Source organism: Etheostoma cragini, chromosome 16 (genome assembly GCF_013103735.1).
Source record: "Etheostoma cragini isolate CJK2018 chromosome 16, CSU_Ecrag_1.0, whole genome shotgun sequence".
NCBI lineage: Eukaryota > Metazoa > Chordata > Actinopteri > Perciformes > Percidae > Etheostoma > Etheostoma cragini.
Window position 1 is genome coordinate 14,512,428 of NC_048422.1, and position 12,656 is coordinate 14,525,083.

The window sequence follows — 12,656 nt, forward strand, 5'->3', positions numbered from 1 at the left end:
GAGCAGACGAGGCCGTGTCCATGTTTTTGGCCCTCTCGCCGAGCCCGTCCAGCCAGGTGAGGTTGCTGGGAGCTGCCTGAGGGGGCGCCGTGTCCATGTCGCTGTTCAAAAGGCTGTCAGCTGACTGCGACTTCAACAGTCGCGTGCTCAGCACTTAAGAGTAACAACAACAAAAACACCATGAACTATGATTTACTATATTATTATATTATCTTATAATATTAGATACATAAGTATTGTTAGCCGGGGAAGCAAACACCCCAATTCAAATGTTAATGATGAAAATGTTCTTGTTAATGATGTACATTTTATTACATTTATGGGTTACTACCCTTCTGTGTGCTTTTAGCAACAACACCAAACAGACTGATTGAGGTTTGCCCAGTTGCCGAGACAGATTGTATATTGCTGGAATCCTCACCAGTGCGACACCGTCCGTTCTTCAGAGGCGAGCTGATGCTTCCCACAGGAATAACAGGGAAGGGCCAGAGAAAGTCCTTATGGAGTCTCTTCAACGCAGAAACAAAATCCTCAACGCGGGCCACGCGGTTTCGTTCGCGACACAACCAGCCGATGAGTTCGAAGCCCAGCTGTGCAGAGAAGCAACCCAGGTCACGGAGACGGACCTGCTCCAGAAGGTGGCGGGCGTGGCGCCATAGCATCATGTCAATATACATGTTCTCTGCGCACTCCACATCCCGACTGACAGAGATGAACACAGGAAAAAAGAGGAATAGAGAAAGAAAATGTAGAAACATTTTAATGTTACAGTAAGGCCATTTTGAACAAAACATTATACTGGTTCACAATCTATGTTACGGTGCGTGTGTGTGTGTGTGTGTGTGTCCATACCCTTTAGATGATGCTCCAGAGGGCATACTGAAGGTCTTCTGCAGGTTGAACTTGCCCGTAGTGATGGCCTCTCCCGACTGTGACAAACTGATACTGCGATTTCTGAAGAACTCAAAACCGCCAGTTGAGCTGGGCTCCTAAAGATAGAGTTACACTTTACTATTTCATGTTTATAGCATAGCTTAATGTTTTTGAGTACAAAGCCTGATGGGGTTTAAAATTTTCTGAAATGCAAAAACATTGGAAACATTTAACTTTCACCTTCATTTGGTGAGCAACCTGATTACCTAACTTTTACCTAACTGATATCTATAAACAGAGTCGAAAGAAAAATGGCAAGCAGAGGAAATAATATTTGTAGGGGTCATTTAAAAGCTCTCTACCTGAGTGGTGGGTGTTGGAGGCGGAGTCTCCATCTCCCCAGACCCAATGGCTTTGAGAAATCGGATCATATGCCGGCAGAGGTCCCATTTGCCCTGCTCAAGCGCCGTGTTAAAGAGTAGAGTGGCGTGTTGTCTGCTCACTGCTGGAACCTCCATGTTCTTTACAGAGAGGGATGGCGCACAAGCAGGGACAGATGGAAGATACGGAGAAAGATGAAGGCTGGGAACATTTCATGATCTCATGACACCCTCAACCGATTTAGTTAGGTAAGCACAATGATTTTATTCGTGGTGGGACTATACATGAGATCTTTTTTTGATACATCTGTCCTAGGCTGAAAATGTCTGATAATCCTTACAATAAAAAAAGCTAACGTAATATGTGCACTACCTGCAGTATAATCAGATAGGAGGCTGCTGTGTCCAGGTCCTGAGCCATGAGACACTCCTCAAACAGATCTTTGGGGTTTCCCACAGCGGCAAACAGGTAGTTCCACAGGGCGTACTCCGTCTTCCTGGCACAGTGGACGATGGTCTGGAGGAAGAGGGGGAACTCGGTGATGAACTTGGCCACGGTGGGCAACAGAGGGTCGGGAATGGGCTCCCGCGATGTCGCCTCTTCTTCCAGCACGACGTGCACCATGAGCTCCATGACATGCGGGAAGTAGGGGAGGGAGGCACATGACTGAGCCAGCATCAACGCCTATGGGAGAAAATGAATGGAAATAGGAATGGACGAAAAGAAAGAGTGGACTTTGTAGGTGTGCAAACAATCAAAGGCCTCATGGTATGATCATAATATGGAACTTTTGTATTCACATACATGGTCCACAGAACGCAAAGACTCAAGTGTTTTGTATCTGTTTTTCCCCCTAGTATGAGACAGGAGGGCCCACATACCTGTTCACCAAGGTTGCGGACCAGCAGCTGCCTCAAGATGTGATGGAGGTAGATCTGGGAGGTCCTCTCTACGGTGCAGTAGGGGAACAGCGCCTCCAGAGGCTCAGAGGATCCCTGCAGCCCATCGTAGAGCACAGTCTCATTGGTTGCCCCCAGTACCAGGGCATCCTCAAAAAGCACAGCCAGCGGGTAGATGTTGATGTGGAAGGGCAGCATGATGCGCCTGGAGAGAAAGGAGTGGGGCTTGCGATGGTCTCGGGGAAACAGCGGCAGCCAGACTTTCATGCCAGCCTCACCGCAGGACAACCACAGGGCCTCCAGCAGGTGACGCTTCTTCTTGTTGGAGCGACAGGTGGTCCACACATTCTCCACACACTGGGCCAGCACCACCGGAGGACAAAATGGTAGCTAGGGGAAAAAGAAAAATATAGGGATTTGATAGTAAATATTTCCATTGCACCATAACAAAAACATGCTGCTTTAGTTGTAGACCTAAAAGATTATAACTAAAATCTCTGGTTACTGTGTGACAGTGACACCAAAGGCTACAGATCTGAAAAAACTGGCATCTCAACTAAGCATAAGGCCAGCATCATGATCCCCAGAGGGCTATTCCACAAAACCTAGACAGCAGATTAAGCCAGGAATTCCCCAGTTATTATCAATGAATTTAGCCTCGACTCAGTTTCACAAAAGCAGAGGCAGATAAATTACCATGGAGATTTATTCAGTGCATCTAGTGCATTATAAATTCTGCTTTTGTGAAAGAGCGCCCTGGACATCAAATGTGCCAGTGATACAGTGATTTGTTAGCAACATTTACCCTAGAGTTGGGCAGCTTGAACACGGTGTAAAATGTTGCACAGCTTTAATTATTTGTAAAATTGAAGAGGGTTGCATTAGTATTAGTTATTCTTTTCGCGCTTGCTTGTTGGAACAAAACTTCATTGACGCACAACACACAAATCTAACCTGAGACCAGGAAACACCACTGCATTGCTTATTATTTGAACTCACCAGCTTCTTGTTGTTGGCAGGCGTTTCTTTCTCTCGTACCTGCGGTCCTGAACGGTCCCTCTGCAGCATGATCAACTGACCAGCTAGATTCAACATGATGCTCTCTGCCATGCAGGCCTGGGATGGACACACATACATAAAACATTAATTCACATGCAACCTTTAGAGACCATATAGGTCAGTGTAGGTGTGTGCGTGTGTGTGTGTGTGTGTGTGTGTGAACCGTATGTGTGTTACCTGCTGCGGGGCTTTCAATGTGATGCCAGTCTCTGTGCGCACAGACGTGAGTGTGACAGAAACCACGAGGGCAGGGTGAGGGATGTAGCGAGACATTGACACCTCCTGCAACAACTCCACGCTGGCTGTCGGGTGTGGACTAGAATATTAAATAGAGGTGAACATAAGTATTATAAAAACAGAATCAGGACTTCCAGGTAAAAACACTAATGCACAAAAAAAATTGTGAAAAAGAATTGGTGACTTTAACTGTAAGGTTTTTGAAAAAGCTTTCAGTATGAAAAGCAACAGCATGTGACTGCTAAGCAGACTCTTTTTCTCTTTCTCTCTCTTCTTCTTCTCTTTCTTTGAAAGTCCACACAGTTAATGTTCCAAAATGCTGGCGAACAACTTGATGCAGCTTACCTAGCAGGCTCCTTGTTTCAATTAATTCAATGTACTTTACTGGAAATAAAGGTCACAAAATTGCAGTAAGCTGCATTTTCTTTTTAATGGTTCATAGGCTAGCCAAACACGCTTAATTAAAAACAATGTCTACTCCACTGGGTCCCAGTTCTGTCATGTGATGGAGTTTTAGGTCAATAGCTTCTACTAAAAGCCTCTTTTCCAAAGGGAAAATGTGGCTAAGTAACACTATTACCTAACACTATTATGACTTTTGGTGCCGAGGATTTCCCTGGTAATAGACTTTGAAAGGAAAAAATGTGCTCAATGTAAAGAATAGTATCCAAATTAACAAAAGAAGCTTGGCCAATCCTTACTTAGAAATATATTGTCAAAACAGTGGCTCAAGGTTTAGTATGTATAATCCATCCGGCCTCATCATCCTTACTGTTACAAGGAACAAAAAGCAAATATGTTCCAAGTAAAAATAACTAGAGGACAAAGTTGAACAAAAGTGAATGCCTGGCAGTGGCAAACACATGAGATTATCCTGGGAAAAGATCAATGTCAGGGATACGATATTGAGTGGAAGACTAAAAGTGTAATGTGTGTACACAGGAGCCCACCTGTCGTTCCTCCTCTCTATGCTATAGAGGCAGATGGAGCAGTCAGCTCTGAACAGGATGATCATGTCTCTGAAGACATTGAGCAACAGAGTGTCTGATTGCAGCTTAGTCACAGATGCAAAGGCGTTGTCCAGGTTGGATGAGCGTTGATAGAGTCTCAACTAGTGTCAACAGAGGGAGAACATAGGGAAGCACCCTAATGAATGTAACAAAACTTAAAACCACGATAAATAGAAAGAAATTGTGGAATTTACGAGAAACAATAAGTGGTGCTTCAGTCTCACCTGCTCTTGGTGGTCTATACAATTGTAACAGGCCACAACCACAAAGTCCTTCCACCAAGCCAGACCTCCCGTCACTGTCATGTTCTGCTCCTACAGAAAAATGTAAACACACGTTCACATTATTTATTTGGGCACAAAAACACAAATGGAAATAAAATAAAACTTTACCCTAGAACACTCTATTATTTACAAGTATTTTGACAGCTATCTTGTGATATAGAAGCTAGCTGTACACACTACATTATGGCATACATTACACCAAGGATGTCCTAGAGCCACATAAAAATAAAGACATTTTGGCAGAATTCTTTCAAAGTAACTCACCAGTGTTTCATTGACAATTGTACTGAAGCCATTACAAGAGGGTTATTATCTTCCAATCTACAAAGCCACATACCTGAGTGATGTTTCCAAACAGCTTCCATTTCCTTGTGAATAAGGAGTAGTGTGCAAAGCCCCGCCTCCCTGCTACAGCCATGCACTGGCCTGCTGTATCTATGGCTGCAAACTGCACACACACACCCAATATCAAGGTCAAGGTCAAGGTCAAGGTTTATTTATATAGCACATTTACAAACAGTCGCTACCGACCCAAAGTGCTGTACAATTATAGATAACATAATAAAAGGGCATAACAACTATCCGGAAAAAAACATCTAAAACTGAATATACCAAAAACAACAAAAATACAACATATAAAAAGCTTTGCTCAAGTCAATACAACAACAAAATGTCACAGCTCAGCTTGTGTTAAAAGCCAGTGCAAAAAGATGAGTTTTTAAAAGTGATTTAAAACTCTCAATAGAGAAAGCTGCTCTAATGTTCAGAGGGAGAGAGTTTCAGAGCTTAGGACCTGCCACCGAGAAAGCTCTGTCCCCTCTGGTTTTCAGTCTGGTTCTGGGACAGTCTAAAAGCAACTGGTCAGTGGACCTGAGTGCTCTGACTGGAGCGTGCAAAACCAGCATATCAGATAAATATGATGGTGCCAGCCCATTCAGAGATTTAAAAACAAACAATTAGATCTTAAAATGGATTCTAAAAACGACAGGCAGCCAGTGGAGAGACGACAGTACAGGGGTGATGTGGTCATAGCGCCTTTTTCCTGTCAGCAGGCGTGCAGCCGCATTTTGGACTAACTGTAATCGGCGAACTGAAGACTGCTCAAGGCCATAGTACAGTGAGTTGCAGTAGTCCAGGCGATTTGTAATAGAGGCATGCACAACTGTTTCCAGTTGGCTATGGGGCAGGTAAGGCTTGACCTTCCCAAGAAGTCTGAGCTGACAACTCAGAAAAAAAAGCTGTTTTTACCACTGAACTGATCTGTTTATCGAGTTTAAAAGAACTGTCAATAAAAACACCAAGAGTTTTTACAAGTGGGCAACACTTGTAAAAACATTGTCAATACATGACAATATAATGTCATGTATTGAAACAGAATACAAACACATACAAAAATAAACACAATTTTATGGTTATTTTTAACTACCACCAGTATACTGACAAGTCAAGTTTTTTGTATAGCTCTCTACAAAAAGAAAATGGGATTTATAGGCTTACAGCAGCATCTATTCCTCCCACACCTTGTATAACTATAAGTATGTAAGCATATCATTCTGCTATGTACATGCAATTATGAAAGCAGCAAAATTAGTTTACTTTGTAAACATTACTGCTTTGTAGACTCTGGACTACGACAGCTTCTAGACTCTGATGTGGCATGCACACATTTCAAATAACCATGGGGGATAATTGCATAAATGATTTAACACACGGTTCTATGACACTTGACCTAGTGGACCAGGAGGCAAAATAACAAACACACATGTTCCCATACGTACCCGTATAGGCCAGTTACTCTCTAGGTATGTGCTGTGAATCTAGACGGATACAAAAATACTATTAGAAATACAAGATAATAGACTAAACTTTATATCCACTGAACCACACACACACATGCATGCACGCACGCACGCACGCACGCAAAATCAAGGCACTTGTTGAATAAAGCTATTGTGACTGGTGTTATTAGCATTATTGGCTACTGTTAACAGTATTTATTGCTTGGCTATGGCTCTTTACATTCAGTACAGCTCGAGATCTATCTCACAATGGAAGCTTGCAGAAAATCTTTTTGATGATCGATTAGCGAAAATGCCAAATATTTCCTGTTCTTCCATTACATACATTTGAATATTTTGGGGTTTTAGACGGTTAGCAAAATAATTAATAATGAAAATAATCTCAGCCTCTGTTGCTGATTTTATAGGATGACCTAGGGCTTAACTGACATATAATTGACATTAAATTTTGTTCCTGTTGCATAAATCTCATCAAACCAGGTGTGATGAATGTGCAACCTTACCTGGACCACATGCCAGTGCTTGTGTCCCAATAAAGTGCTTAGTCCCTGAGAGAGAGAGGAGTCGGGGTTGAGGGGGTGTTGCACCGGGCTGCCATCGTTTGGGTGTAAGTGTGTGTGCGGATGTATGTCTGAGGTGCTGTGGACCTGCGAGGGGTCACCACAGGTCAGGTAGAGGCGGTCTTCACCATGGAGCAACACCTGCTCCTGGTTACTCTGTGCAGCCAAGAGAGGAACAACAATAGCATTAATGTTTAATGTGTGTGTGTGTATGTGTGTGTGTGTGTATTCACCAAACTTGCAGTTTGTTTGCTCTCACCGTGCAAGGGTTGACTGTGAGGGCACTCTTAATGAAGTGGAACTGCAGTATGCCGGCCTGCAGGGAGGGGTGGGGAGGTGTGACCATCGCCTCCTCCTCTTGCTGCTTTTCCTCCTGACTTCCCTTCTCCAGTTTGCTAGGGAGCACCCATAGGTGGTAGCCCACTGCTCCCCAGCACTAGAAAAGACAATGGTAACAAAATTACATTTTACATGAAACAGGCAAACTACCCACATATAGACACATCATTTAAATATTCACAACAAAGCATGCAAAAAAAAGAAAAGAAAATCATTATTCTTATTTGAATAGAATCACACAGCCTCTATTAACTCTGTTTCACTTCAATGAAAAAAATGTGCTTGTAGATAACAGGATATAGTAGCTACCGAATCTTGACATAACCACAACATAACACCTGCGCTTTTAATTTTACAACTAATTACCCGCCATTATTTATAACATTTCTGTAACTTTAAATCACTTAAATTTGCTTTACATATCAGTTTTAAATTGAAATGACCTTTTATGTTACACATAAAATAAATCCACTTGCCATTGAGCTAATTTTAATAGGGTCCTTCTTGGTACCATCAGAGCGATACCTGAGGGGAGGACAAAAAATACAAGATTTAAAAAAGCAAGAACAATAAAGAAATGAATATAAATTTGCATAACATGGAGTGTGTCCATCAGTGCATTGGTGGGTGTGTGTGTGTGTGTGTGTGTGTCCACTTACGCAAAATCCTCTCCCAGAGTGCAGATGAGGTGGGCTCCGAAGACACTCCACAGCGATAGGCCACCACACTCCCATGTAACCATGGCAACACTGTAGTCAGGTGACCAGCAGATCAGCTTGACTGGACCTGTCTTGTTATACATGTCTGAACAGGCAAAGAATGCAGATCGTATTTTTAAAAATACTACCTGAAGAACTTTGCAAACAATTAAGTAGTTTCTAATATTTGACACTAAATCACATTATATTATGCTCTTATTACATGATAACTTGTGAAAACTATAATAATTATTATAATAAGTGATCTAGACTATTTTTTAATATTGTCTTTTTCATTAATTTACTTAGCTTATGAATGTTTGGTCTTTGATCATGAGTATACGCTTTGAATGACATGAGTGACATGTTTTTTTCAGTTTTTAATACTTTTTTTAATGCCACATAGAATGAAAACACAGTCTAGCCAATGCATAATAGTACAATGGAATACCAGTAGATGCCAAATGACCTAGACTTCTTTATTATTATATGGCATTGTTTCAGTACTTCCCAGCAGTGTAAAATCTATCTATAAATGTATTTATAACATTGATGCAGTCCTTACCATTGAGTAACCGGTTTTCATTTTATTGTAGCTTCTATTGTGTATTGTGTTTTTATGTTACTGTGTTTTACTGTACCATTTTTAACAGCAGAGTCTGAAAATGCAAACCAAAGACAAATGTCTCCCTTTTTTTCATGCAACAAAAGAAGACAAAGTATTTTCTATTCTAGAGACTTTTCAAGACAGATACCATGGAAACAGATCAATTGTTAAGATAGTGACGGGCCTTAATGGCAGTACGCTCACTAGGGGGAGCTATAGCTTTAGCTGCAGATGTGACCTAAGGGGAAACACCGGCATCTGCACCCAAGGGACAGCTGAAGGAATGTGAGTTATCTTAAGGAGGAATTTGGGCACGGGTGTGACACAAACGAAGAGAGGAGAGAGACAAAAACAGGGACAGAAGGAAAGAGCGAGAGATGGGGAGCATTTGTCGTGGTACCTGGGTAGTGTTTTGGGGTAAGCTCCAGTTTGTGGGAGAGCTGCATGGATCCTGTCGTGGTGTCTATCATGTACACCAGCACTGAGCCGCTGAAATGAAAACACAATCAAGGTTATGGTTTTTGTTGTGTGTGATTGCGAATGATTAAATGACAGAGGCCTAAATATAATACTTCAGTTGCTGCCTACTGACTTTCAGTTAACCTCTTGCTCATTCAGTGGTAAAAATCACAGCGATCTACATCAGAGTAACACACACTTTTATCTAGAAGGGTGTTTTGAAAGGTGTATTCGAATAATGTTCAAAAGACAGACAATGAAAGTGTTTTTTCCTTGTAAAGCGAGCAAGTCAGATTACTCTTATCATCTGCAAAGGACTGTTTGGACAATAATTACATAAAGATCTGGAACTCTGTGTGCGCGTGTCAAAAAAGGTAAAAAACACAGTAAAAGATGAAGGAGGAGATGAGAGAGCAATAGAGAGGAGAAATCTCTGCCAACCTGGCAGATCTAATGGGAGTGTCTGGCGAGCACACACTAGATAGGCTCGGCAAACACAAACTGACAGATTCTCACACTGGACACACCACGCTGACAACATACTATCTCTGTAACACATGGATGCAAATACGCGCACGCACACACACACGCATGCACACGCACACACACTGGTTTTCTTCCCAACACCGTAATATAGAGATACAGTTGCAGACATGTACCTGGCACAGCCAAAGGCCATCAGTCTGTATTTGTTGTTGACAGCCACACAGGTGCCATCAGTCACATCTGCTGCCCAGACGCCCTGCAGCTGCTGGTCACACACAACAAAAACATTTATGAATTACAAATAAATGAATGTGTGAATGATGTCAGTGGCAGATCGGGGTAGCATTCCTTTAGTAACATCACTTATATTTATCTTAAAAATGTGTTGGTATGTCTAAATGAAACTCTAGAGCGGAGAATAAAAACAATAGCAGCAGACTGCTTGGTCATGACATTTAAATCTAGACAAATTGTTATCTTGATGGAGTCAACAACACCCACTTCTCCGATTTCAAGAACATCCTTCCTAGCCAAAATGTTTTAATGGTGAGCTCTTCTTGCCTTTTTGGATGTGAAAAGATATCTTACACATACTCTTACTGTTAAAATCCTGCCAAGATAAAGTAATAGCCACAAGTCCTAAATTGAAAAATATTATCAGGGTATTAATACAAAATATCATGCTGCCCTATTTTTAGTCTAAGTCTGAAAACATTTTGACCTGAACATATTGCCTCTATGTGTCTCTCCTCTTTAGGAATACTAAGGTTACTAGTGCTCATGCCATTAATCTAAACTTTACTGAAACCATAAAGGACCAGTTCTATCACTTATCTTGAAACTTGTTTTTAGCGGTGTGATGAGACACTCAGCTCACAAGATGAGACAAGACACAAGCTTTGATTCATGACAACAAGGAGGAGATTTAAACCTTATTTTAAAGAAAACTTCAATTGAGAAATATGATTGGAAGAATAGTCTTTACTCAGAGAACCAAGGTTAAACCGTAAAGTTCATTGCAGCAGTAAACAAGGCAGTACGCTGCTCCTGTATTGATTTATGACCATTTTAATACGAGAAGAGAACATTTCTCTTTGTTTAATATCACTAAAAGCAATCCAAGCCAGACTCATGTTTAAAGCCAGATGTATTATAAGACCAACCAGGTCAGACTCCGTCTACTGATGGCTGCTCTGCACTTATGATATCATATTTATTATACCAATATTTCAAGACAATCTTTACCCCAATGAGAGGTTTGGGACAAGGTCTCGTCACACCTCTAATTGTTTAACACTCAAAGAGAACAGTTTGTTCACTTTTCCTCTATTTATCTACTGATTACATGTATACTGTTGGCATTTACATTTGTTCTTTAACGTACACCTAAACAGATTTCTTTTGCACACAAATGCCCCAGAACATGGCCTTATAGATGCCATTACCTACTCGAAAGCCAGCAGAACATTTAATTTATCTGTAGAAACAAGGGCCTGGTAGAAAGGAAAAAAAGTGGTTCCACGGTCATGGTGTCAGATAATGTCATTTGCTGATATGCATATTGATGGCATAAGCTATAGAACAGATGGCTGTCTGAAAGTCTTGTGAAGAAGAATCCGACTTCCATCAGCTTTTTCAATGCCATAACTATTATGCATTTATTACAATCTGGGTTTGGCTCACGTGTTTGACAGTGCTTGTTTTAACATCATCATCATCACTGTTGGCCTGTGAGTATTCTTACATCTGCGGTGATGGTGTTACTGAGTGGTGTGATAAAGCCCAGGCGTCCGTCACTCAGTACCACAGCGAAGCCGTCCAGGGTCACACAATACTCCATACAACGGATATTAACTCCCTCCAGGTCCAGAGAGGGACCACCTACGCACGCACGCGCACGCGCGCACACACACACACACACACACACACACACACACACACACACACACACACACACACACACACACACACACACACACACACACACACACACACACACACACACACACACACACACACACACACACACACACACACACACACACACACACACACACACACACACACACACACACACACACACACACACACACACACACACACACACACACACACACAAACACTGAAGTATTCTATGCAACACAATGAGAGAACTTAACTTTGAAAAGTTGAAAAGGCTGTATGTATGATTTAGACACTGCATTAGAAAGTCATTGGAAACTTCTTTTTCCATCAACTTAAATCCTATCTGCTCTCTTCTCTAACCTCGAGCAGACTGCAGGTCTAGCGAGAAGGGGATTGTAGTGAGGCAGATGGCCTTGCGTCCGTTGCTACCTAGCCCGTCCCAGTGCAGCACATGGAGGTAGCCGTCTGCAGTGCACACCAATAAGTCCTCCTGGAGGGACTGCAGACTGGAGGGAGGAAAAAGAGCAAACACGGAAATCAGCATCAAGATCCCAAAAAATAGGACAGAAACTGTGGGCGAAGTAGTAAAAGAAAACAGGTAGGAAAGGTAAGCAGGAAGAGTGAGAACTAGAATACAAACAGCAGTGTTAGAAAACAGTGGAGTAGTCATCATCCAGCTGTGCCCTCTGAGTGGAGCCTGAAACGTCTAATGTCCAGCTGTGATGAGGCCATATAGCTGCCCGTGCCAACTCTTACTGTCTTCTAATACACAAGGGAACAAACCACAGTGCGTTTGTGTGTGTGTGTGTGTGTGTGTGTGTGTGTGTGTGTGTGTGTGTGTGTGTGTGTGTGTGTGTGTGTGTGTGTGTGTGTGTGTGTGTAAATCGCTTCATTGTCTTCCAGAAAGTATGCAAGGTCTAACTGAAGATGGCACAATTGGACAATCCAGAAGACAAAAAAGCAAGAGTCAGAAAGGGAGAACTGAAAGAAAGTTGAGTGTGTCAAGCTCAGTGAACTTTAACTGTGGAGGAGGCAAAAACTTTTACTGTAGTTTCACAGC

General features: G+C 42.0%; 1 protein-coding gene across 1 annotated transcript in view; it reads right to left on the bottom strand.

Moving 5' to 3' along the window:
• Positions 1–12,656, bottom strand: part of ric1 (RIC1 homolog, RAB6A GEF complex partner 1) — a 30,661-nt gene that overhangs the window by 123 nt on the left and 17,882 nt on the right. The window contains exons 5-24 of the mRNA XM_034896994.1: positions 11,957–12,102; positions 11,436–11,572; positions 9,865–9,956; positions 9,147–9,235; positions 8,101–8,245; positions 7,918–7,966; positions 7,362–7,538; positions 7,046–7,258; positions 6,522–6,560; positions 5,081–5,191; positions 4,684–4,773; positions 4,400–4,560; positions 3,390–3,528; positions 3,153–3,269; positions 2,136–2,543; positions 1,627–1,938; positions 1,236–1,394; positions 853–989; positions 422–702; positions 5–153 (exon numbers count right to left, since the gene is read on the bottom strand). Coding sequence (XP_034752885.1) covers positions 5–153; positions 422–702; positions 853–989; positions 1,236–1,394; positions 1,627–1,938; positions 2,136–2,543; positions 3,153–3,269; positions 3,390–3,528; positions 4,400–4,560; positions 4,684–4,773; positions 5,081–5,191; positions 6,522–6,560; positions 7,046–7,258; positions 7,362–7,538; positions 7,918–7,966; positions 8,101–8,245; positions 9,147–9,235; positions 9,865–9,956; positions 11,436–11,572; positions 11,957–12,102 — 3,151 coding nt within the window. The remainder of the gene's footprint in view (positions 1–4; positions 154–421; positions 703–852; positions 990–1,235; positions 1,395–1,626; positions 1,939–2,135; positions 2,544–3,152; positions 3,270–3,389; positions 3,529–4,399; positions 4,561–4,683; positions 4,774–5,080; positions 5,192–6,521; positions 6,561–7,045; positions 7,259–7,361; positions 7,539–7,917; positions 7,967–8,100; positions 8,246–9,146; positions 9,236–9,864; positions 9,957–11,435; positions 11,573–11,956; positions 12,103–12,656) is intronic.